Below are 27,397 nucleotides of genomic sequence, written 5' to 3'. Positions count from 1 at the left end.
CTCCAGGATCATGACCTGAGCCGAAGGCAGTCGCTTAACCAACTGAGCCACCCAGGCGCCCCGATGTTTTTCAATTCTTAAAACTAGTTGAATCAATACAGTTGTTGAAACACTGAGCTGCATAGATCTTAGAGGACTTTAAAAAAGTATTTCCTTTTTTTTTTGGTGAGAATAATTTGAACTTGTAGAAATATTTTATCACAGTGGCTCCTAGATATTGAAGCTTGTTCATTAAGTTAATTTTCTATTTGCTGTTTATATTCATTTTCAGCTGTTGTCTGAAAACTTCCCTTTTCATTTCTTTAATTTATTAAGGATTCTTGATTATATCTCTTTCTATACTCAAGTCTAGATTCTCCATTGAGGTCTGATAAATTGTGACTTTCGAATAAATTTTCAGGGGCACCTGGGTGGCTCAGTCGGTTAAGTGACTGCCTTCGGCTCAGGTCATGATCCCGGAGTCCCAGGATTGAGTCTCACATTGGGCTCCCTGCTCAGCAGGGAGTCTGCTTCTCCCTCTGACCCTCCCCCCTCTCATGCTCTCTCTCTCACTTTCTCTCTCTCTCTCAAATAAATAAATAAAATCTTAAAAAAATTTATTAAAAAAAGAATAAATTATCAGTTGATTTTCTAAATTCCTCAGTTTTACTTGTATATAAGAAAGATTTGAATCTAAGCAACTAGAACCCATCTTGCTTAGTCTAGTCCCTGTTACTTATTTGAAATTTTGCTTATTCTATCTAGAATAGAGTGCTCCTTTTTAAAAAAAAAAATTTAATTTATTTGAGAGAGTGAGAGAGAGCGTGCCCTTGCATGAGAGAGGGGGAGGGGTAGAGGGAGAGGGGGAGAGAATCTTTTTTTTTTTTTGGAAGATTTTATTTATTTGGGGGGGGTGGGTGTGGGACAGAGGGAGAGAGGGAATCTCAGGCAGACTCCACGCTGAGCATGAAGTGCAACTTAGGGCTCGATCTCATGACCTTGAGATCATGACCTGAGCTAAAATTAAGAGTCAGACGCTTAACAGATTGAGCTACCAAGGTGCCCCAGAGAGAGCTCCTTCTTATATCCTTCAAATATTGTACATGATGGAGTAATTATCCCTAGTTTCCTCTTCTTGGTTGCAGTATAGTATAGAGTGTACTGCCGAATTAGGCTTCATGCACTAAAATTATGCTACTTTTAGAATTATTTTAGAATAGAATTATGATTATTTTAGAATTTGTTCCTGTCATATGACATGGTCATAAGTCCCTTAAATGTGACCTGAAGTAATTATTTTTCTTTAATATTTTATTTGAGAGAGAGAGAGAGAGAGATAGCGAGAGATAGAGCACGAGCAGGGGAGAGAGGGAGAAGCAGGCTCCATGCTGAGCAGGGAGCCCGATGTGGGGCTCAATCCCAGGACCCTGGGATCATGACCTGAGCCAAAGGCAGACACTTAACCAACTGAGCCATCCAGGTGCCCCAAAGTAATTATTTTTCTAATGAAAATATATTACTAATTGAGTAAAGACTGTTATTGACTGAGTATAAGACAGAATTTTCTAATATACATTAGGTATGTGATAAAAAAGTTTTACTTGTATCTTGCCCTCATATTAGTCTTTTTTTTTACTTCAGTGTAATTTAGGTATGATTAATATCTTTATAGAATGATTCAGATAATGTGAAGATACCTATGCATGACACATATGTCTACTGACATTCAATAAATATTATATTAGTGTGTATTCTCAGATTCAACTTCATTTATCAAGAGGATTTAAGTAAATCTTGATTTAAGTAAATCTTGATTTATAATTCAGTTTTCAAATACTTTTTGAGGGAATTATAAATTATTGAAAGGAGGACATATTAACACATATTTCAAGAGAATATTTTCAAATTTGCAAAATATTAGTGTCTATAGCTTAAAAATATGAATATACTGTTTTCAGTTCCCTTTAGATGCCATAGCTAAAAAGCTCTCATTTTCGGGGCACCTGGGTTAAGCATCTGCCTTTGGCTCAGGTCATGATCTCAGGGTCCTGGGATCAAGTCCTGCATCGGGCTCCCTGCTCAGCGGGGAGTCTGCTTCTCCCTCTCCCTCTGTGCTCTCTCTCTCTCAAATAAATAAAATCTCAAAAAAAAATAAAAAGCTCTCATTTTCTTCTGTAAAATATTTTTCCTCTAATTAAAAAAATTATGTAATCGATTTTCTCCTTGAGACTTCATTGATATCGTTAAATATGCATAGATTTACTTAGCAATTTCCTTTGACCTCATTTGTGTTATTAAGTTTATTAATGGACTAACATGCTTTTTTTTAAATAGCCAGAGGTATTAGGTAAGGTAAGGTTAGGTAAGAAGGGATTCATTTTAGTTGGCTCTGATGGAATCCTTAAGAACACAGAGAAGTCAAAAGTTTGGATGATGTTTAATGTCCTTTCCTTTATCGTTTTAAATATAGTGCATGTTTGGTTGGAAGTTATCCCACCAATGAAAGCTGAGCAAATAACTTGAGCTCCCTCCCTGCCCCCCGCCCATCTCTGGCCTTGTACAAATGTGTTACGTATGTCTGAAATGATGGGGCCTACTGTAGTAGAAGTATATTTCAGAGGTAGTGCTTGAGAAATGATATCCTTATGTTAAAGCTCCGCCTCATATCTGCTTGCTATTAAGCTCTCCGATTGCAGACGAGTTATGAACAGAATCTCCTTGTGGTGACCTAAATCTTTCAAAGTCTTAAGAATGAAACCACAGATTCCCTTAAGAAATGACACGTTAAGTGCGTAATGCTGTCAATTTGGTTGTATGTTATTACTTGAGACATTAATTTGGACAAGTGAACGGAATAGAGAATTAGAAATTAATTTGTTTTCACTCAAGTCCTTTTTCTCCTCAAGTCTGCCTTTCATGCTATAAAGGGGGAATGACCGTCACCTAAGTTTTAGGTATATTATTTAGTTTAACGTTTACCTGGTTGTGTTTCAGATAAGACTTGTTTGACAAAACAAGCAGTAAATTGGTTCAATCACCTTCTGCCGTGGTAGAGATCATGACTGTTCAGCTGCTGGTGGGCTCCATCTCTAGGCGTTCAGGAAAATGTTAATTGATGATGAACGATATAATGAGGAAGGGATAATAGTGATTTGAACTCAACTATTATAAACTTAAAAATGTTTATCAGAGAAATATGCTGCTGTGGTAAGACTCAGCTTTGATTTTTGCCATAATATTTAAGTTGCTACTGAAATTATAGGAAGGGAAGTCTTGGATCATTGTCTTTTAGGCTGTTAACTTTGTATCGTTAATTAAACTTTTAAAAGTTGTGGGATAAATCAAATGGTTTTCTAGGGAAACAAGAAACAGTATTAATGAGCAACAGCCCCATAATTATCCTTGTGAGTACATAACAGGGACGAATTCATGTCTTTTCTTTGCACAATAACTTTTACAAAGAAGTGTTTTTAAACTGATCATTAATTTTATGACCACAGAAATGAGATGCAAAATTTATGCTGTTGTCATTGGCACAGGCTCAAGGCACCACTGACATTATGTGTGATTGTAGTAGAATGGCTGCCAACTAATGATTCTGTAGACATTTCATTTGAGCATGCTTTTCTTTTAGATGTCTGATTAGGCTGTAATGCTTTCAATTATGTCTGTAAATTGTATTGGATACATTTACCTGATGCCCATTGTTGCTTTGGAGTTCAGTTTTCTATTACATAAACACAAGTTGAACATTTACCTTTTAATTTATAGGAGTCTTTGCAGGTATTGCTGCAAATACTCAGCCCCTGGGGAGAAAAAAAAAAAAAAAAGCTTTGCATTACTCAACAGCGACCCCTGTGTTCGGTTTAAGGTCCTTATACTACAGCTCTTCGTTGGGTTGAAAAAAAGTAATTGGGAAGGAGGAAAAGGGATGGATCACCCCTGGAACAGCAGTAAAATGAAGAAGACTATTTTGAGAAATGATGTGTCCTTTCAACTTAGTGTGGTTGAAAAGGGAATAACCCTATATAGATACCACAGAGATTTAAAAAAAATTTTTTTTTTTTTTTAAATTTCTGGGTTAATTCAAGGGAGCTTAAAAAAGGGAAAAAAAGGAGGGTAGGGGGAGAAAAGAAGCCAGTAGCAGTATTTAATTTATTTTGTTTTAGATAAATATAAATTATCACATTACTTATAAAAAAACATTTGAAATGAGCTGCAGTTCTTAGAATGGAAAGCTGAAGACAATTTTATTTTAATAAATAATACAAGAAGTTTTTTTTTAACACAGAAACCACAGAAGTCTTTAACCTGTTAGTAACCAATTTGTAGAAAATATTCTTAACTCATTAAATATTATTTTATAGCTTTAATAATGATCTTTTTGCTGTGTGCATACATATGTAAATATAGATCAGTGTGTGTATGTGTGTATGTGTATATACATGGATACACACATAAGAACATATAATGGATATTATCAAAAGATAACAAATCCTGATTTTTTAACCAACTGAGCCACCCAGGCGCCCAACAAATCCTGATTTTTTAAACTTTTTAACTTTTAACTTTTTTCCATGTAGAGTTAAATAGATTTAAGCCTGAATAATTATGAAATTATTCATAATATTATCCATGCCAAGTGCTAAGTTGGGGCAGTATATTTGAGGTATCCTGATATTTTTTTTTCACAGCAAGATTTATTTTATAGTTCACGATATGAAATATCCTTTGCAAATTCATACTATAGCAATTCTTACTTTATTGAGAATGTAAGGATACTCCAGCAACTAAGAGCAATTGAGAACTTTGTCATCTTTACTACTATATATTCCATGAGCTGTCATTCCATGCCTGAACATATTTTTACTAGCACTTTATGAGGTTCTCTCTTACGTCATATTTAAAATCAGAATACTTGGGGCGCCTGGGTGGCTCAGTCGTTAAGTGTCTGCCTTCGGCTCAGGTCATGATCCCAGGGTCCTGGGATCGAGCCCCACATCGGGCTCCCTGCTCTGTGGGAGGCCTGCTTCTCCCTCTCCCACTCCCCCTGTGTGTTCCCTCTCTCGCTGTGTCTCTCTCTGTCAAAAAAAAAAAAAATCAGAATACTTTCCATAAAAGAAATATTGTAAGGGATCACAGAATGTTCCGAAAAGTACTTTGAACATTTTAGTCTTCTTCTTCTTTTTTTTTTTTTTTTTTTAAGATTTTACTTATTTATTTGAAAGAGGGAGCGTGAGCGAGATGAAGGGCAGAGGGAGAAGCAGACTGCCTGCTGAGCAAGGAGGCTGATGTGGGGCTCAAGCCCAGGACCCTGGGATCATGACCTGAGCGGAAGGCAGATGCTTAAGCGACTGAGCCACCCAGGCGCCCTACTTTGAACATTTTAAAAGGAAAAGAAATTAAGATCTAAGGAATGAATAGTGTTTACATGTGTTCCTTGGAATTTTATTTGGGGAAGAAACATCCCTATATGGTGCACCTGGTGGTGGATTCATCAGGGGCAGTAAAGATAGTCCTCTATCTTCTGCTCTTACTGCCTTGATGGGAGATAGCCCTATCTTTTTCAGAATAAGGATGATGGGTGCTGATGAAATGCCAAAATAATAAAGAAATCAAGATGAATATTGATTTATTTTTATTACTTTCATGGTGTTTTCAAAGGGGCTATTTCCTCTACCAAAAATATATTGAGAAATAGGGTGCCACCCATTAAATGGATTTTAGAGGTTACAGATATTTTTTTGGAGAGACTGGTAGCTTTAATCTGGATCTGTTCCGCAATGGTCTTAAAGTAATACTGTAGGTTCTTTAGGATTCCCATGGAGGTTTTCATTGTGCTTTTTGGGTAATCCCTGAGGTAGCTGGTTTTCTCTTGAATTAACAGATAATTGATACAGTATAAAGCATATAGTTTTTTGAATTTTATTGAATTTTCTTTGGATGTGGTTGAATATGGTTGAAAAATGAGTACTTATATGTACCCAAGCTAGCAAATATCTGATTCACTCTTTTTTTTTTTTTTAAATTATTCTAAATGGGTATGTGGAAAAAACCCAAACCACAAGATTTTATTGTGGGGATTAAATGACTTCAAACGAGCCAACCAACCTAGGATTTGGAAATCATGTAAAAAACTGGCTAGAAGATTAAAAAAAAAAATGGTAACATATTACTGAATGAATATTGAAGGTGTCAAGTTGTAAATCACTTTGAACTTAAAAGGGTTATATGAGTTTTAAAGTAATTTTTCCCATAAAGGATTCCTGCTCTTGAAAATGCAACTGAGTATTTTTAATCTACTCTAATGTAACCCTGTGATTCTTCATGAAAACATAAAATGTGCATATGGCTTTGAATTATCAATTTCTCATCATAATTTTTCAAATAATTCAGTAGGTAAATGGAATTAACTTGAATTATTTTCTCTGTTGTGCTTTCCAGTTTTTTGTGTATTATTTGTTATCATTATTTTGGTTCTGTTTCTTTTTTTGTTTGTTTTGGATACACACTCTGCTTTACCTTGCTTCTACTTTCTTTGTATTCATCTTTGTAGAGACCATCATAATTTTGGAACTTGTATCCTTTTGTATCAGAAATAAGCAGTTGTCCACTGACTTCCAGAAACTCTTACTTTATTTAAGTTATAGTAGATATACGTTAAAATAGGACCTGTTTTTACTCTGTTTTTCCATGACAGTGACTAGGTTTAATAGTAAAATTTACCTCTCTTGACAAAGTAACATTTTTTTTAAGATGGCTAATCTATAAAAGGCTATTCTGTGATTCTTCTATAGGTGATGCAGAAGATGGGGAAGAATATGATGACCCTTTTGCTGGGCCTCTAGATACTGTGTCATTGGCTTCAGAAAGATATGATAAAGATGACGAAGCCCACTCTGAAGGTATGTGATATTTTGCCATCAAATATACCTCTAGATATCCCAACACAAGACAATGCAGTGTGTAGAGGTGATGGTCTTGTCGGAAAGCTGTAGATGCGGAGGCTTCAGTTAACTTACCTTTACCAGAACATTTTAAGGAACAGAAGAGCTCTCTCTAGTTTTTTTCTTAAGTATGTAGTTCCTTCTTTTCCTAGGAAATTTCTTGACTAGAATTTTTAAGAGAGTGTTTACATCATTGTATGAATATTATTAGTTTGTTGGTTAATTTAATATTATCAGATTCTTGCTTAATTTTGTTGTGCTGCTGAATGGCTTCTTGTATTATTTATTTTATAAATAATGAAAAAGATTTTTGATCTCTTTTTTTAAAACTTCATATAAAATGAGTTCATAAAGTATTAAATTAATTATTCTTACATTGCCTTCTCACATTAAGACAGGTTTTCATCAAATGCTTCTTTAATACACATTCTCATTTTCCTCATTGTCACCTAAAGATACCCCACATTATACAGTAGTGTTATAATGTTTTGTATTAATTGAATGGGTAATAAAGTCGATTGTTTATCTCTTCGTAATTTTTAAAAACTCGCCGAAGTTATGAAACTTGCTTTTAGTGTAGCGTGTGCTTTCTCTGTTATAGCCAGTTGAGTGCATCTGCATTCTAGAGACCTTATAAGGGTGAGAGATAGTTATAAATTAAGAATGTGTATCGATAAATTAGCCATGCATATTAATTTGTGGCACTCAAAGTTTCATGGAGACACAGAAATGAATAATGCCTTCTGCCACTGTATGATGATCAAACTGCAGTTCCATCTCTAAATACAATTGCTGAATGAAAATATGCTTCCTGCAACAGAGCACTCCACATTTTATGTTATCCAGATTATTCCCTTTGGAAACATAAATTGCTTTTATGAGGTATAAAATTATGTCTATTGCAGAACAGGGATAAGTCAAGTACATGCATAAGTGATAAACATTCTAACCACTGATTCAGAACAACACAATCTTTTTTTTTATATTCAGAACTTTGTACAATGTGTAGCAATAATAATCATATCCATTTTATGTTGAATTTTACATTTTGGTAAACATTTAATTTCTATTTTTAAAGGAAGAGATTTCTTTCTCTCGTATTCCCTATTTTTTAAAAAGATGCACATTTCTCTTCAGTTACACTTCTTATCTGAAACAGAGCATTACCCTTCCTAATCTGGTCTTCAAAAGCATTTCTACTAGAAAATGTTTTATAATTGATAAATAATACTTTCAGGCAAAACAGTGAATTATTGTTTGAGTTGAGCTGTTTTTCAGACACATTACAATGATTTGTTTTGCTTCTCTGTTAAGTGTTGGTAGATAGAAATGAGTATGTGGGTATACATATACACAGACAGAATATTTATACTTAGGAGAATATACATGCACACACACAAAATGTGCATAGAGTGTATATGCTCAGAGTTTTAAAAAGATAGCATAAATAATTTGAATTACAAGGGAGCAATATGTACATTCTTCTAAAAATTGTAACCTAAGAAATCCAACAATTAAGTATCTATGAGAGCTAGTGTTTTGTTAGAAAAAGTGAATTGTTATTAAATTATAATGCATTTACATAATTATCATATTTTCTTTATTATGAGTAAATAATTTATCATATTTGTTTTCATAACCAAATATATAGGAAATACATTAATAGCATGAAAAAGATTTATTGTTAAAAGATTACATTATCAGTATTTGAATATTATTTAAAAACTTATATTTATGTATAGCATTAAGTTTTTTGTTAAATATAGGTGCATTTTCATTAGTGTTGGTGTAAGCAATTCTTAAGCAGATTGAAAATTTAACTTTTAGTATTACTCATTTTTGGTATATAAGAAATACCATATATGATAGTTTTACATTTTCTTCTAAGAATATTATAAATTAATTTTAACACTACCACTTGGATTTTTAATTTCTGAAACTCTGAAAGTCATCTAGTCATATCAATCTCTCTCCCTTCAACATAGATTTGGTATGTGTTCTCTTTCCCTTGCCGAATAAATTTTCCTTCATTATGGGACCTCAGTCTAATGATATATTAATTATAAAAGGATAATGCATTTAACAATAAGTATAACTAAATTAGCACAGGTCACCAAAAGGCCTTTTGTCAAATCAGATTGTTGTTTTGTCCTTTTGACTTTTACCTTATGGTAGGCACTAACAAAGTATCTGAACCTTGATGGATTATAAACTCTAAACATGGTATGTATTTTTCATAATGCTAATGTAATTTTCAAGGTACTGAAAAGGTCAAACCTGCACATCTTTGTGTGCATTCTAAGTCTGTCTTTTCCTTTAATATTTCTTTTTCTCTGTTCCTCTGGTTCAAAAGTTCACTCAGTTCCCAAATGGCTACCTAATTTTCCAGTTATTCCCTCAAGCCATATGTGTTTTGGTTTCTTTATGGTTTATTAGGTACTGTAGGAAAGTAGCATAAGTTATATCTTCTAATGAAATTCAAGCACACTTCAGTGATGCTTCGACTTGATTGCTGGTAGCAATTAAATCACAGCCAAGGAGACTAATGCATAATCTCACAAGGTCCAGACACCCTATAGAAATTGAAAGGGGATGAAAACAGAAAACAAAAACAAAGTCTTCAAACCCTGCCAGACACACTGTTTCCAGCCTGCCTTTTTTTTTTTTATTGGCCAACTGCCTGATTGATAGCAAAATCATAACTTGCTGCATGCTAACAGGCAGAGTTCACTTGTAGGTTATTGTGAGCTGATAAAGGGTTAGATGGAGTTTTGATTTTCGCATTGGACCTTGGTACACCAGATTAATGGAATTTCAATGAGAGACTAGAGTAGCCACAGCTTTGTCAGAGAAACAGATGGAGATTCTATAGTCATGTCTACTCATTAATACTAGTTGCCTGAAAGGTGTGCTGCTTCTCTATACAAAAGAGTTGATATAATTGATTTTTGAGTGGTGCATTGAAAAAAAGTACCTTATTGATGACTAGAATTGTAACATAGATGGTGACAGATTTTTGTATAGCTTGTAGCATAAAAAATACTGTAGTTTGTAATTTTTTCTTCTCTCTCTTTGGAAGCACTTTTTATTTTTATTTTTTGAGGGGAAATACATTTTAAGACAATAGCAAAAAAGGAGAGAGTGACATGCTAAATTAGCTTTTAAGAAAAACAGTAAGAGCCTGTATTTTACTTATGCATGATTGCATGACTGCTGTTAGTTTCATTTTGATGTGGTAATATTTATAAAAAACCATACTTACTAGAAATTTCCTTTTATTAACTTTGTGCCTTATATTTTTCTGGGAAATTTAAAACAAATCATAATGGTTTCCAAATTAGATCGCTGTTAGAAGTTTTATTGTATTGTGTGGCTGGATATATGGAAGTGTTAATATAAATGATGCATGTCAGCAATCAGATAAAATTAGAGAAAATGAAACTCAAAACCTTAAAGAAGAATATCCCTTATTGTACATATGTTAGAATGCTTGCTTGGGCAGTAAGGTGGGAGAGGCAGGGTAGCCTTTAGACACTATATAATGACTTGGGTTTCCATTTTTCTATTCTGAAATCATTTTTCATTCATTTTCGTCATTTGTGAAAGAAGGCTTCTAACCACGTAGCATTGTGGGAAGTCCCTGAGGTAAGGTGAACGGATTCGATGAGCTAGAAGACATATATCGGCTCTACCCGTCGATGATAGGGAGAGGAATCCCAGTGGACATTTGTTACAAATCTGATTCAGTCCTAAACCATAATCACTTTGTGGATAAGAATCTGGAACCTCTAGGGTATGAATATAGGAAGGCTAAAATGAAGCTAAAGATATAAAACAGTCATTTATTGTCCTGGTATCTTCCTAACTAAAAATTCCCAAGTATAGGTTGCTGAAAACTGTAGGCATTGCAAGGACATAGGTTTATATGAAGAAAAATCTTGGTTTAGGAATGGAACTATTTTTTTAAAGCTTGGGGATTAAGGAAAAGGGCTAAGCTGTCTTGATCATAATTTATAAGAGTAAATAATGATTTTTTTTCTTTTTTGGTGTAATTTTCTTTAAGAAAATCTAGTGTATGAAAATTTGGATTCATAAAACATATAAATCACTTATTCCAAAGGATTGCTTTAAAAAGGATTATCTCTGGGATGCCTATAAATAATGAGCTCTCACAATGCATCTAAAACAAGCTTAGATATATCCATTGAAGCGCACACACATACATTTAATGTGTAAATTTCTACACATTGCATACCAAACTTTTGAGGAAGAGATCTTTTTGTGTAAAATTAGGTTTAGCACTAATCTTGTAAAAGCCACACAAGAGATGCTTTACTTTTCTCTGGGTTCCAGTAGAACATTTAAACAGTGTTTAAAACCAGGGAAAAAAAGGTTCTTTAATAACTTACCGTTTAGGGTAAGGGTTTTTCTACCATAGTATCATGTGATTTTTGATACTTAAACTCATATTTTTAAATTTTATTCTGAGAATTTAGACTAGTTTGCAATTTGCACATATCTTTGTGTATATAACATACATTAGTGTTGCACTTGAGGGTTTTTGTTTTGTTTTGTTTTTACCTTTTTGTTACTTCAGATGCCAGTTGTTACCTTATGTGTGTTATAACAATATAAGAAAGGTGATTACTTTAGTCCTTCTGTGATGTGTATAGCAAGTTTCAGGTATTTTGGTAGAAGTGATGGGTTATAGTTTGAGGAAATAATAAAAAGTAGAAAACATTTTTAACGTTCAAGATAATATATTGTGTGATTGGAAATATAAAGTACACAGATGTGAAATATTTTCATGATACAAAGGTATATATGAGTAAATAAAAACACATAATTATTGAGAATCACCTAAGCTTTATGCCATTGAATGGGAAAATACATCAAAATAAAACAGTGAGGGCCAATAAGACTATAACAAAGTGGACTAGAACGATCAGAAAGGTAATTATAGTCAGCATTATGAAAAGTCATGCATCTTTAGTACAGTAAATCAGCAGTTGTTTACAGAGTTTTTGAGGAAGGGTGCAAGATACCCTGACAGGGCAACGGGGATTTCAAAGATGACTAAGACGAAGTTCCTGTTTTCAAGAGACATGTAATCTAGATGGAAGGAGAAAACAATCACCTAAAATAAGGTGGTAATTAGCAATCTAAGTTTCTAGTAAGGCAGATTCCAAAAATAGTAACTAGTATGTGTTACGCTGTTCAGTTGGTTTGGTCTGTACCTACACAAAAAACAAACCAAACTGGTTTCATTGGTTTTCCTCTCTGATTTGTTGACTGAAGTCAGTCATATGTTTTGGCATGATATTGAATTAACCAAAGCATAAACTTTATGCCTATATTCTGAGAGGTTGTGGAGTAAATTGTGGAGAGGAGGGTTATTTAAGTGAGTTTCGCATGGTTCCTGAAGTTTTCTGGAGAGAAAGTGGGAAAAGGTGCTGAAAAGAACATTTGGAGCCGAAGTCCAAAAACCGGTTTTTATCAGTAACTGCATATTTATAGGGGCAATGCCTTAACCCAAGGGAGTTTGGGCCCCACTCACAGACCTTCAGGTGTCAGCACCAGGCTGGTGGTAAAGAAGTTTTTGGCTCTTGCAGAACACTGTATCTCATAAGACTTAGGCACATAACTGGCTTTTCTTCCTTGCTGTCTGAGTTTGGAGAAGTTGCAGTATATGACTTCCTGTTTTCAGTTGTTTCTCCTGTTTGTAACCTGAGCTAAAGGGTGAATTTAGAGTTTAGAAATCTAAAAGCAAAGGTTCTTCAAGACAGTGGCCTGACAGGAGTACCTGGATGGCTTACTTGGTAGAGCGTATGTCTTTTTTTTTTTTTAATATTTTATTTATTTACGAGAGAGAGAATGAGAGAGAGAGAGCCTGAGAGGGAGGAGGGTCAGAGGGAGAAGCAGACTCCCTGCCGAGCAGGGAGCCCGATGCGGGACTCGATCCCGGGACTCTAGGAGCATGACCTGAGCCGAAGGCAGTCGCTTAACCGACTGAGCCACCCAGGCGCCCGGTAGAGCATATGACTCTTGATCTTGGGGTTGTGAGTTTGAGCCCCACATTGGGTATAGAGATAACTTAAAAATAAAATCTTAAAAAAAAAAAGACCGTGGGCTGATCAATTTGATTTCAGAGGAAGGCATGCCAGCCTGCTCAGGATTCTAAAGGAAGCCTCCTACCTCTTCCTTCCTTCCTTAGAGGTGACTGTGCTGCTGGTTGGGGTAGCATCTTTAAGGAAGGAATACATTAATATTTATTGAGAAATTAGTCTGGCTCTGAACTAGATTCTTTCATGCATATTTTCCTTTAATCGGCTCAGGATGACCCTGTGCGGAAGACATTTTCCCTATTTTCTTGTGGAAATGGAGACTCAGTAAGGTTTTGGTCTCTTGACCAGAACATCCAACTCAAATGCCTTAAATGCTGCATGCTTTTGAAGACAGACCCAGTGGTTCTAGCTGCTTTGATTATAGTTCTTTAATGAGTGTCCCTCTTCACCATCCTGTAATTCTGTTTGTAGATTTCTGAGGCTCCTTTGGGGAAACTAGCACTTACTTTCCTTGGCGTCCTCCTGGGCTCTGGTGTCGTCTACTATGACTTTCTCACTTTAGTCTCATCTGCCTTCCACTTGCTAGGAATTACTCAAAATTTTTGATCCACGGAAGATACTTTCTTCATTACCGATGTTATTAAGGTTTTATTCTTTAAAAACAAATAAAGAATTTCAGGGCGAACTTTTAGGAGGAAAGGTTGGTGCTATCTATGTTCCTTTTCTAATAATATCAAGAGGGTGCTTTGTCCTAAAACATTTTCACAATTGATCTGCTGGAATCATTCCTTGGGGAAGAAGTATGCTCCCTGGCTACAGGTCAAAGGTAGTCCAGAAAGTGTCAGCAAATCTTAGATATTCACTTAGAGTGAGTGCTAGCTTTCTAGAGGAATCTAGATGCTATAAGCAGTGGAAAAGAACTGTCCCTTTTCCTAAAAAATTTGTAGTCTAATTGTGGGTACAATACATACATATCTAATATTTGAAACTTTATCAACTTTGTTCAAATACAGAAATGTGTGGCATTGACATTAAATACCCTAGGAGGTCAGAAAAGGAAGAAACGATTGCAGACTGGTCTCAATGAGTGTTTTATGGAAAAAATTGGAGTTTGAACCAGAACTTAACAAGGATAGGTAAAGTTTTAATTAGTAAAGAATGGAGGGGAGCATGCTTTTCAGATAAGCTGAGAAAGCGGAGACAATAGGAAATGGGTCTGGAAATGAGTGTCGTTTGAGGAACTGTGCAAAGACCAACATGGCTTAGAGAGATTGAAGAGGATTGGGAGATGTGGATGGACAAGGGTAGCACGTAACAAGCATTGGCTCTTGCCTCAGGTCTGAATTTGGCCACTAACCGAGTTACTCTGGCTAAGGCACTACCTTTGTGAATTTGTTTCTGTTTCTTCACAGAGAATTCCATTATTTTAGGCAAGGGAGAACTTAATTATTGAGGACTTTAAATGGTGTCATAAGGAGTTGAATCAGTAAGCAAAATGAGTATCCATTTTAGGCTTTTTGAGCAAGGGAATGTTAATGATGGAAAGTATTCTAGAAGCATTTAGCTAGTGGTGGGATATAGATGGGTTGAAGGGGATGAAAACCTTGGTCTGTGAGGTAAGAGACCATTCCATTAAGCCAGGTGTGAATTGAACAGAGACTAGACGAGGATAGTGAAACTGGAAAGGAAAAGATACATCTGAGGGAGAATGGACAGGACAAGGTAAGTGGATATGTGTAGAATTTTAAAAAGAGAGAAGCCAAAGAAAATTACAAAATTCTAAATTGGATGACTGGAAGAATCAACTGAGATATGAACATCGAGAGAAGAACAGGTTAGGAGGAATTTGCAAATGTTGACGAGTTTGGGTCTGAACAGTTGAGTTCATGGTAACAGTGAACATCCAGTCTGCCTGGTAATTATCCAGATATATGGGGATAGAGCTTAAGTGAGCCTTATTTTGCCTTTCTCTTTCCAGTTTCATTCTTTTGGGGGCAGATATGGGATGAGATATACTCCAGTCACCCTAAAAATGAAGCACAGTGGTTGAGAACAGCTTCTGTGATCCTATTGTCTGGGTTAAAATGCTGGCCTCATTATTCATCTCTGTGACCTCCAGCAAAGTTGTTTGACCTATCTGAGTTTCCTCATCTAAGAAACTGAGGATAGTAACACCACGCATGTCCTATGGTTGTTATGAGGATTAAGTAAGATAAACATACACAGAGCTTAGAACACTTCCTGGCGCATAGAAAGGACATGTTAGATCAAGGTATTATTGCTATCCAGCCTATTTATCTAAGGATTGCCTTAGATAAATGTTTCTTTCTGTGTTTGACACAGCTATGTGCCTGAGGTGTTGTCTATCTTTTGTACTGTTTAACTCATATGTTTCACTGGATTTTGTAGGATTTGCGGTTGGAAGTTTTAGAGATTCATAGTAGATGATCACTTTTTTGAATTGAGTACTCCGTGTTGAAAACAGTTACTAGTTCAGTTTTTTATAATAAATGAATCATGCCTTTTCTCGGAACCATTCTACCTCTCTGTGCCTTAACTTTTCTCTGTTGAGCAAATAATGAGAATATGAGAATAAAGAAATATTACACTTGGGAAAATCTTGTGGCTAAGCATCATGAGCCCGTGGAAGGAGTCACTCATTTTATACATGAACTCAATAGTCAGTGACTAAAAAACTTGCAAACTTTTGAGAATATTTGAATGAATTTGAACTATATTGGAAGATTCATAAAGCTATACCTGGAAAAAAAACAGTGGGGAAAAAAGTGGCCTGAAATTATTAGGAAACAAGGGTACTAATCAGTGTCTCATTATTCTCATTTCAGAGTCAAATGATACAAGGTTAAAGACCATAACAGGTCCATATAGAAAGAATAGTACACACAACTCAGATACAAGGCTGGAAAGTCATTAAGAGCAAATAAATGCTCTGTTAATAAATAGACACAGACTGGATTAAGGCAAAAATTGTTTTTTAAATTTTTACAAAGATTAAACATGGAATACAGTCTTTGGTATCTGCTTATCAAAGTATTTTTCCAAAATTGAGAGTTGATACAGGGTCCTTGCTTCAGTACTTCAGGGAAAGTGGGATACACCTGCTGTAGATTTAAAAATAATGTAGATACTATTAAAGAAAATGTCTCTGTAAGGAAATTTTAAGAATCAACTTGAATAAATTATTTTTTTGAGGGGCTTTTTCCTACATATGAGTAGTGCCATGTAGTGCGGAATTGGGGATGAGATTATAGTAATTCCTTTATTAATCCTCCTAAAATTATGGCTTTGGGGAAGATATACAGTTATTAAGTTAAAAGGGATGACTGATTTTATAGAGTCCATCAACAGTTTGGGGGTAGAGCCTAGGATTCTTAAGGTATTCTATTTTTAAAAAAGTAATCTTAATGAGGTATAATTAACATAACCATAGAATTTACCCATTAAAGTGTACAATTCACTAGTTTTAAATAAGTTCACAGAGCTGTTCAAGCATTACTCCAATCAATTTTAGGACATTTTCATTGTCACGAGAAAGAAACCCTATTCTCTAAGCAGATACTCTCCATTTTTCCTCTTCCCCCACACCCCATGGGCTTAAGCAACCATGAATCTACTTTCTATATAGATTTGCCTAATCTGGACATTTTATTTAAACGGAACCACAAAATATGTGGCCTTCTATGTCTGGCTTCTCTTTTTTACTTAGTATAATGTTTTCAAAGTTCATCTGTATGGTAGCATATATCATACTTCATTCCCTTTTATAGCCCAATAATGCTTCAGTGTGTGGATATACCATATTTTATTTGTCCATTCATCAGTTGATAGAGTTTTGAGTTGTTTTTTCTTTTTTGGCTATTATTAATAATGCTGCTATGAACATGTATGTATAAGCTTTTATGTGAATGAATATGTTTTCATTTCTCCTGGGTATATACCTAGGAATGGAATTGCTGGGTCCTATGGTCATTCTACGTTTCACTTTTTGAGGTATCGTCAAACTGTTTCCCAAAGTGCTATACCATCTTGTGTTCCTACCGGCAGTGTGGGAAGGTTTCCATTTCTCCCCATCCTCTTCAACACTTGTTATTGTCTGTCTTTGCTTTTGTCATCCTAGTAGGTATTAGGGGGTGTCTCATTATGGTTTTGATTTGCATTTCTCTAATGACTAATGATGTTGATCATCTTTTCATGTACATATTGGTCATTTGTATATCTTCTCCAGAGGATGCCTACTCAAAGCCTTTTCACATTTTCCAGTTGGACTGTCTTTTTAAGTTCTAAGAGTTCTTTATATATTCTAGCTACTGATCTCTTATTAGATATATGATTTGTGCATATTTTCTCCAGTTCTGTGGGTTGTCAGTTTCACTTTCTTGATGGTGTCCCTTGAAGCACAGAAGTTTTTAATTTTGATGAAGTCTAATTTGTCTATTTTTTCTTTTGTTGCCTGTGTTTTTGCTATCATGTTTAAGAAGTCTTTACCTAACTAAAGATTCTTTAAGTATTCTTAACTCAAGGCTAAATTATTTTTTAAAATACTGAGTTCTTTTACTCTAAAGAGTTATGAGATTAATATACTAGTTAAAACGGGGACATATTCTAGCTCACCTTTAATGTTATTGTTGCTTAGTGCATATTTTAAAAATTGTGCAAATAGCAAAAAGTAATTTTCTTGCTGTGCCTTTTCAGCTCAGTGAACTCTTGAATTCTGCAGCCTTTAGCATCCTTTAAAAAAAGAATTCTTGCTTTGTCTTGTTGCATATAATATCACTCCTCTCATTTCTAGCAGTGTTTTTGTTGTATCACAAATATAAATGTATAATCACATGGATCTTCTTTCATGTCACTTTCATTTCACTTTAACAAATTATTTCAGAGAACATGGAGTCAAAGTAGATATTTTGTTGATTTACTGGCTTTTTGTTAATTTTCTAGGCTTTTCAATGTGTAGTTATAGGGGCAGGATTTAAGGGGTGCTGGGATCATTGCTAGAAAAATGGTTACTATTTTTGGCTTTCAAAAGGAAAGTTGGTTTGTTTCTTTGAATTCATCTCTTCTCCTTCCCTGCTCCCTCCTTTGCCCCCCACTATGTGTCAGCCACCAAACTGAGCAGTCTTGCCAGATAAGGGAACTGAGACACAAAGAAGCTGTGTGAGTTATCCAAGGAGTGCTACTCAATGTGTGGTCTGCAGATTGGTCTGGGTCTGTGATCTGTTTGTTACTGGTCTGCAACAACATCAGTACAGAAACTGAGAGTAGAAACTTAGAAATGTTTATAGCATTTTGACATTCTGCATTTTCCACATATGTGGCTATTATTTTTTCCTAGTAATTCTTATTTATTTATGTATTTATTGTTTATTTATTAAAAACTCTTCACCTTAGCTAGAAGCATTGATTTAGAGTTGGAGAGAGAATGAATTACAGTAGTCTCAGGATGCTTAATTTTTTATTTTTGGTTATTTTCTCAGGAGCCCTGTATCTTTCTCTGTATCTTCATCTGTATACACTCATAGTCATGTTTAATTTAAATATTAGATTTGTTTTCACTATGGAGAAATTTTAGGGATTCTAATTCCGTATTTCTTGTCAAACATACTCACAAGTTCCAATGTCCTCATCAGATATTTAATTATACTTTTTCATGTGGAAGTCTCCAAGTTTAGGTGTTATGAAGCAATGGTGCAGCCTCAAAGCTTTGCAGTTGGAATAACCAGGGAAAATGTTAATGTGGCTTGAATACCATCTAGTTCTTTTCCATGCCTAAAAAGCAGAAACAGACAGTGTCATCTTAAAGGCTTTGTCAGGGGCGCCTGGGTGGCTCAGTCGGTTAAGCATCTGCCTTTGGCTCAGGTCATGATCCCAGGGTCCTGGGATCGAGTCCCACATTGGTATCCTTACTCGGTAGGGAGCCTGCTTCTCTCTCTCCCTCTGCCTGCTCCCCCTGCTTGTGCTCTCTCTCTCTGTCAAATAAATAAATAAAATATTAAAAAAAAAAAGACTTTGTCAGAAAAGTAATTTCCTCTCAGAGATGTGCTTTTGTGTCATTTTGTTTAAATGTCTTTAAAAGCTTCTCCTCACTTTTTAATACTAGCTATTAGCTTTACTATTTTGAACGTGACTATCACTTTCTTTAACACTAAAGGAGGTTAATAAAAATAATATTTTAATATAAAAAATAGTAAAATTCTTACCATGGAGACAAAGAAACACACATATATATATTTCTTTTATTGAATAGGACTTGTTTTGGTATTGGTATCCTGGGATCTATGTCCTGGGATCTATGTATGCTATAAGCCTCTAATATGCTTAGAATAGCATTTCTTTGCTGAAAGAAAATGGGTCTTAGAGGAGGTAAAGAATTGATTTTTTAAAATATAAGTAGGAAGAAAGGGTAACAATGTTGTGTGTTTTAGGCAGAGTGCTAGATAGAATAAAAGTTTAACTCAACAGATTTTACGGTTTGTTTTGTTAGACTGAGGGGGAATAAAATGATTAATAAGACATGTCATTGCCTTTAAGGATGGATTAGTAGAGGAAAGAAAGATGTAAATATCAACTCTAATTCAAGGCAGATTGGTGTAATCACTGCTGCAAGACTAGAGGGAGAAAAAAGATGATCATTATGATTGGAATGACGACAGTCTTGATAGTGGAGGTGGCATTTCAGTCAGGTCTGGGAGAACAAGGAGGCTTCTGATACGTGGAACATGGAGGGAGTTAGCGTTTCCGGTTTGTGAAACAGCCTGGTAAAGGGATGTATTGGTTCAAACTCTTTCAGTGCGTGGGACAGAACCCAGCTCAAACTGGTTTAAGCACGTTTTATTTTATTCAGTGTGGGGCTTGAACTCACGACCCTGAGATCAAGACCTGAGCTGAAATCAAGAGTCGGACACTTAACTGACTGAGGCACCCCGGCGCCCCTCCAAACTGGTTTAAGCAAAAAGCAGAAAGGGGAATTTATTGGTTCACCTATGAGAGAGAGAGAGAGTTGGGGTCTCGCTTCGTGCCCACCTGGATCCAGGTGCGCATTCAAATGTAATGAACATTCTCACTCACATCCTGCCTTCCTATGTGTAGCTTCCTTTAAGATGGCCACCAGCCACTGGCTGCTTCTTAGTTATTTTCTGTCAACTCAGCAACCCTAATGGAAAGAAAGATCGCTGAATAGTTGTAACAGAAGTCCTTGGCTTGGGTCATGCTTATTCTGAATCAATCTCTATGGTTTGGGTGGGTGGGAGGTGGGGGAGGTGGGGGTGAGGTCAGTCCCACCCAAACTACATGGAGATGGGGAGAGGTGTCATTCTCCAAAGGAAAATTGAGATAATTTGACTGAAAGAGAGAAGCAAGTCAGGGCAGGCAAAGCCAGATACCTAATAAGGTAGAATATTCTGAAGGTATGACTAAAATTCAGTGCTGTACACGCATGTGTAGGGAGGTAGGAAAATGAAGGGTTGGGGTAGACAGTATTCTTAGAAACATAGTCAACAGTAGGTAGCTGCTTAGAGGAGAGGAATGTCATTAAAATGGTGGGTTAAAATCATTATTTAGCTTGCTAAATTTTGAATTGACTTATAGCTGGAGGCAAAAAAAAATGTTAAGAAGATTAACTGTCTAGACTGGTTAACTTTTTTTTTTTTTTTTAAATCTCCAACCTTTCTTTAGGGCTGATTTTCCTGTTAGTGAAGTTTTTTTGGTTTTTGCTTTTAACCTGTTTGCTCTTTGGCTGTCCTATTCTTTATCTCTTTTTAGCAGTGTATGTGTAGAAAGGATTAAAAAGATGAAAAAAACTATTAAAAATATAAAGGCTTACAAATATGAAAAATATAAAATATTACAAAATAAAGGATTAAGTAGGTGAAACAATTTCCTACTTTTTTTTTTTAACATTATTTATTTGACGGTGCCTGGGTGACTCAGATGGTTAAGTGTCTGCCTTCAGCTCAGGTCACGATCCCAGGGTCCTGAGATCGAACCCCACATCAGGCTTCTGGCTCAGCGGGAATTCTGCTTCTCCCTCTCCTGCTCCCCTGCTTGTGCGTGGTCCCTCTCTCTCTGTCAAATAAATAAATAAAATCTTAAAAAAAAAGATTATTTGAGGCAGAGAGAAAGAGCATAAGCGGTGGGGAGGGGCGGAAGGAAAGGGAGAAGCAGATTCCTTGCTGAGCAGGGAGCCCTCCGACATGGGGCTCGATCCCAGGACACTGGGATCATGACCTGAGCCAAAGGCAGACGCTTAACTGACTGAGTTACCCAGGCGCCCCAACAGTCGCCTACTTTTTAGCATATATATAAAAAGGTAGGATTGTATACATAGTTAAACAAAAATTAAAATTTTAGGTTATTTGAATTTAATTTGTCCTTAATAAATCTGCCTTTTATTTTTATTACTTTTTTCTAATTTGTATTATTTTACTAAAAATATGGAAGAAGTTAACAAAGATAAACATATTACACAAAGGTTAATATAAAACAATTAGGGGGCGCTTGGGTGGCTCAGTCGTTAAGCGTCTGCCTTCAGCTGAGGTCATGATCCCAGGGTCCTGGGATCGAGCCCCGCATCAGGCTCCCTGCTCCACGGAGAGCCTGTTTCTCCCTCTCCCACTCCCCCTGCTGTGTTCCCTCTCTCACTGTGTCTCTCTCTGTCAAATACATAAATAAATAATCTTTAAAAAAATATAAAACAAGTTAGGAAATCAGGGATGGGGAAAAGAAGGGTAGGTAGGAAAAATAAATGAAGCTAGGATTAGTGTTTATATCCCAAATGCATACCGTCCATACTCTAGACTTCTGCTGGAGACCATCCACTTACTTCGGCCCTAAGCTTTCTATCAACCAATGCAAAGAAGGAAAACTGATCAGATGCATGATTTATACCATCTTTGATATAAAAATAAATAAGATACCTAAAAATAGTATAGGTGTTACTAATACTAGAACCTATGAAATTTCAGAGAGGCTAAAAAAAATTGCCATGTGATGTGATAAAACCTTCCATAATATCTCAGCAATACTCTGGAGTTCTTCCCTAAAAGATCTATCAAAGTAGGTCTATAACATAATGCCAAAACACAGTTTAGGCCGTCATTTTATATGGAGCCAAAATCACAGTCTAGGACAGGGGTTGGCAGTCTACAGTTCAAGGGGCAAATCTGGCCTGTTATTTTTATAAATAATATTTTATTGGAGTACAGCCACACCCATTAGTTTATATATTGTCTATCGCTTTTATGTCACAACAGCAGCAGTAAATAGTTGTGACAGAGACCAAATGTCCTGCAAAGCCTAGAATGTTTCCTATCTGATCCTTTACTGAAAATGTCAGCCCTGATTCACGTACATAACTCCCTGATAGATTAGTTTAAAGTTAAGATAGCATAAAAAGTATTGAGAACAGAGGTCTCAAGTTCCAAACTGGGCCTATCGATGTATTTTGTTCGGCCAAATCAGTATTTAGTTTTTTGGAAAATTTCCACTAACCCAGAAAAATTCATATTTCTGCCTTCCCTGGAGAAATTGGATAAGCTGGCAACACTGGACTTGAATTGTGTTTGTTATTCCCTTTAGATGCACCATCTCTTTCCAATTTGCATTCCATACCACTCTGTTCCCTCCCAGTTCTGGTCTCTTTCATATACTTTTTTGGTGACTGGAAAGATTTCGTTTTGGGCCCCTGAATTAGAAGAATAGCCAAGCTGTACATTCTTCATCTGTGTTCAAATATATTTCTTAGAATGGTGTTGGACAGCAGAGAAATTTAGGATATATATATTTTTTGAGATTCTATTTTTAAGTAATCTCTACACCCAACGTGGGGCTCGAACTCACAATAACGAGATCAAGAGTCCTATGCTCTACTGACTGAGCCAGCCAGGCACCCCAGGATATATTCTTTGACTACTACTTGGAGTGTAGTTATTCTGTGTTACTTATAGTCATATCTTTTTAGCCAGCAGAATGAAAGGTAGGATTATGTTCTCTTAAGAAGATGAGGAGCTTATCAAGGATATGTGCCTACCTAGAAGACCAGCATACCTATACGTGAAGGTGGGCTAAGGGATTTGGACCAGAGGCAGACTAAATTTTCCTTAGAAAAATAATTCTAGTTTTATCCTAATTCAAAGACTCTTGGGTAGTTGGGTAGTTGAGGACCAATGGTGTATCTATTATATTTACTGCTTTGGCTCATCAGTTGCCATATATAACCAAGGTAATAATGGAGAAAGCAAGTAGATAGTGGATTAAGCAAGTAGAGATAGGGGTTGTAAGGAATGTATCATAAGACAAGTAAAAATTTAATCTGTCATGGGAGGGGAGCTGGAGGTGGAGGAAAGAGACAGGGATTGGTGCACTTCTGAGGAGTACAGGCCTGAGAAGGACCTGGCTGGAGGATTGTGGTCCCCTTGAGGGTGAAGACAAGGGACAAGGGAGAGACAGTACAGAGAGGGAACACAGAGAGGAACCAAAGGTAGACTTCATGATTAGACCCTAAGGCGAACTGTGACATTCAGATTCTTTTCTTGAGGAAGTGATACCATCTATAAAGAAACTGGGAAAGTGGATTAGAAAGATCAAGCCTGTTGAACTTGAGGGAGTATTGAAAAATTCAGTCAAAGATATTTCAGAGGGAGTCTGAGATATGGGATAGAGATATAGAGAATCATTGATTTATTTGCCTAAACATGTTGAGTGTCATGCGAAAGATAAGACTTGCCAGAAACCGGAGAAGGAGCTAGATTAGAGGGTTCAGAATAGAGACACTTGCTCCAGGAGACTTCCTGCTTCTGCTTCTAAACATGTGATCCTAATTTATAGAATTTTAGAAGCCATTAATTACTTTCTTTCCTTAGTATGATTATATAGATATGGGGATACATTTTATCTTGATAATTTTCTTTGGCATTCATTTGAATCCTGGTATGTTCTTAGGCTTTTCTGTTTGTTTTTATTGTCTAATTATTTTCTTTCTTGTGATTCAGGCATCATGTTTTTAAACTATGTTTTGCCTTGGCCGCTTAAACAACATTAAGCAATATTCAGGGCAGACCGGATGTACTTCTAGTAACTGAAAACTGAATTTTGAAGGGCTTTAAAGAGGATAAATTTTGTACTTTATTACACCAAGGATCAAGTTGTACTGTTGTGGTTAAGCGCACAGATTATGGCATCACATATACCTGGGTTCAGTCCTAGTTTGACATTATGACTTGGAAAAATTATCTTCTTTCTAAGCCTTAGTTTCTTAGTTGATAAAAATAGGAATACTTGTAGCATCTCTTAGGATTGTTGCAAGGATAAATGACTGCCTAACACATAGGACTTGCCCATTGTTAGCTTTTGGCTATTACAATGTCACAAGATGACCAAGGGATTGGATGATTAACTTGGTTTTAATATAATTTTCTTTGGAATTTTAAAAAATTGAGGTATGATTGATGAAAACATTATATTAGTTTCAGGTGTACAATATAATGGTTCAATATTTGTATATGCTGCAAAACTACTTGGAATTTAACCTGTGTTTGAGCTTAGGTAGTTTACATTGTGTTTGGCAATATTTCATTTAATCTTGTCATATTGTTGAACAACTAAAAGATGAGTTGATAGCTCTAGGATTGTTTTTATGATTTAATATTCAACTTTTTCCTATGAATATGGCAGGTGCTTTAATGTGGTGGTTCACACATGTCACAATCTGTGTTAAATTTCAGTGATCTGTTTCTTTTTTATTTGGGTGAATTGTATTTAGCTTCCTGTCTCTGTCAGATAATAGGGAAGTAATGAAACAACAGCATACGAATTTGATCAAAATGAGCCTTAACACTGAGAACCATTACCAGGATTATCTTGACAGAGAGATAGCAGTGCAATCAAAATGTGTATAATTTTGAAAGTCTAAATGGCTCCATTCTTTGTTGGATATTTGCATACTTGATGACCAAAAAAACAAGATATATAGTGACTATAGACTTATATATTAAGACAACATTTTGTACATCAAGTTCATTTTTAAAATGTACTAAGAAGTAACTTTTAAGAGAACCTACTAGTGGATCCTATTTTGTAAAAGGAAAAATTATTCTTTGTGATAATCATTTCCTATTTTTAAAATCAGGTTCTCAAATATTTGATTCTTTTTAAAGAAATTACCCTGTATCATATGATTATGTGTTTCATGATTAAATAAAAAGTCTTACTATTGTTGTCTTGAATTTAATCAGCTAGAATTCTGATACTGGTATCTGCAAAGTTGTCCTTTAGATGGTAGAAATATATGAAATATAAATTAGTGTTGTTCTTTATATGCATAATATTTGAATTTTATTTAATAGTAGCTCCTTTAGTTAAAATTGTTCCTCAATATATTTTTTCTTGCTCTGTTTTACTACCCATTGAGCTTTTATGAAGTGTCTGGTATCATGAACTATTTCTTCTCTGTTGACATTATTTTAAATCCTCTGTAGTACTCTCTGTTCTGTCTGATTTTCATCCAACATTAAAATACATTTTAATACAGTGTGTGAATACAGGCACTTCTGTAAACTGGCTGTATTCCCCTGAGACTATAAAAACATTGCTAGTCTGTTATTTAGTCCAGAAATATGAAGGTTGAAGGGCTATTTATCCCAAAATTATGGTGAGGGAATGTGTCCTAAGAAGTTGAAATGCTGATGTCCATTTTAAGTTTTATAACAGCATTTGAAACAAGCTATTTGAAGTATACATACACAATTTTAGTTAGATAAGGAAAAGTGAGTTAGGTTTGGTTTAGATAAAGCATATCCTCAGAGATTAATTTTTCCATCACTGTGGCTGTCAGTGCCCACAACAGGGATTCAGGTAGTACATTGAGCAACTCATGTTAGCAATTCATTTCCTGTCCTTCTGCAATATGCTAGAAAATGTATTGGAAAAGGTTTCAGGGAACATCGATCAAATTAGTGTGTGTACCACTGATTTGACTAATCCTTTTCTAGAAGCCTTGTAAATTCAGTCCTTGCTTTTTACACTTACAAACCAATTAACCAAAAAACTTTTTTGTCTTATCACATTTATTTATTGATGAAACGTAATTAATCTGTTGCTGATTGGTTTTTGAGGCTACATCCAAAGTCCATCTGTCAATGTAATTGCTGATGTATTAATGAATCTGCACAAATTTATATTGTGAAATTATATATTCTTAGGATTTAAAAAATCAATACTCTGAATTTTTTATCTTTAGTATCTTAATACTCTTAATTTTCTTATTTTTTGACCGACTTAAGCGAGAGTAATACAAAACAGCTGTATACATTCATAGGCGATGGTAGGCCAAGAAAAGGTGGTAATAAAAAACCCCCCAAATTCTCCCTCAGCATAAACTTTGCCAGTCACTGCTGACTGTATAACCTCTTACATTGAAAAAGTATGACGAAAACTCATATTAAATTTCTCATAATCGCATAAATAACAATGTACATTATCTTTCTCCTACCCTGATTTGACTTTGAACGTACCTTGAGATGTTATTGTTTTTTTTGGCATTCTTTAGATATCACAAAGTGGGAGGTACCTTTTTTGTGTGTACAAAAAGTAAATGAAATATTTGTTTACTAAACATGTAAGTCAGTTGTTTAGTCATGAGACATCATACGCAACCATTATCTACCCATAATTCTCTTTTTGGAAAATGATCTAGAAGTTTAACCCATGCCATCAATGAATGAAAAGCAAAAGAAAAAAATAGAAAAAAAAGATAGCTTTATTTTTCACAACAATACCATAGTACTTATTGCATGTGGATCTTATGCAGTGTGTCAGGTTATTAAGGCCTCTGCTAGGGCCTGTGGTGGAAGACTGAGATTATCTTTTACTTTCACTACCTATTAGTTTATCATTCCCAACTAATATTGGGACTATTTAAACCTTGAACAATTCACTGGTATGATATTTAAAATCTGCTAGTAGGGTATGATAGGAAGGATGTAGCGAGTTGGTGGTAATTGATTTATCCCCATCATACTGAACCTCCCGCTCCTCTTCCACTTTGTCCTCCCTTGGGCAATAATCACAGGGTCGAGCTGCCAATCTGTAGACTTAATTTTTTCCAGCAGTACCATCTGGCTCCTTGGCACCAGAAGTTACATTGGTTCTTTGTGGTTGCTGCTGAATTTGTCATATTGTTAGACAGCTGATGGGATGTTTCTTGCTACTTGATCCTAATTTTCTTTTAACTAATTATTGATTTTTATTTAGAGAATCTTCTTTAGCCATTTATGAGAGCATGGTAGAATTTTATAGTGAAAAGAATAGAATACCTAAATAAATACTATGTGTCATCCTTGAGATTCTTCTCTGTATTGTGTTCTAGCTAGTTCTTTAGCAGCCCTCCCTTTC

At 35.4% G+C, this 27,397-nt stretch overlaps 1 protein-coding gene across 1 annotated transcript in view; it reads left to right on the top strand.

Annotated features, from left to right (window-relative positions):
- The window catches only part of SKAP2 (src kinase associated phosphoprotein 2), a 165,139-nt gene that overhangs the window by 13,604 nt on the left and 124,138 nt on the right, over nucleotides 1-27,397 (top strand). The window contains exon 4 of the mRNA XM_021689607.1: nucleotides 6,777-6,884. Within this exon, the coding sequence (XP_021545282.1) occupies nucleotides 6,777-6,884 (108 nt within the window). The remainder of the gene's footprint in view (nucleotides 1-6,776; nucleotides 6,885-27,397) is intronic.

Source organism: Neomonachus schauinslandi, chromosome 12 (assembly GCF_002201575.2).
Source record: "Neomonachus schauinslandi chromosome 12, ASM220157v2, whole genome shotgun sequence".
Taxonomy (NCBI): domain Eukaryota; kingdom Metazoa; phylum Chordata; class Mammalia; order Carnivora; family Phocidae; genus Neomonachus; species Neomonachus schauinslandi.
The sequence above is the reverse complement of the archived record's forward strand: the minus strand, read 5'-3'. Positions and strand labels throughout refer to the sequence as shown.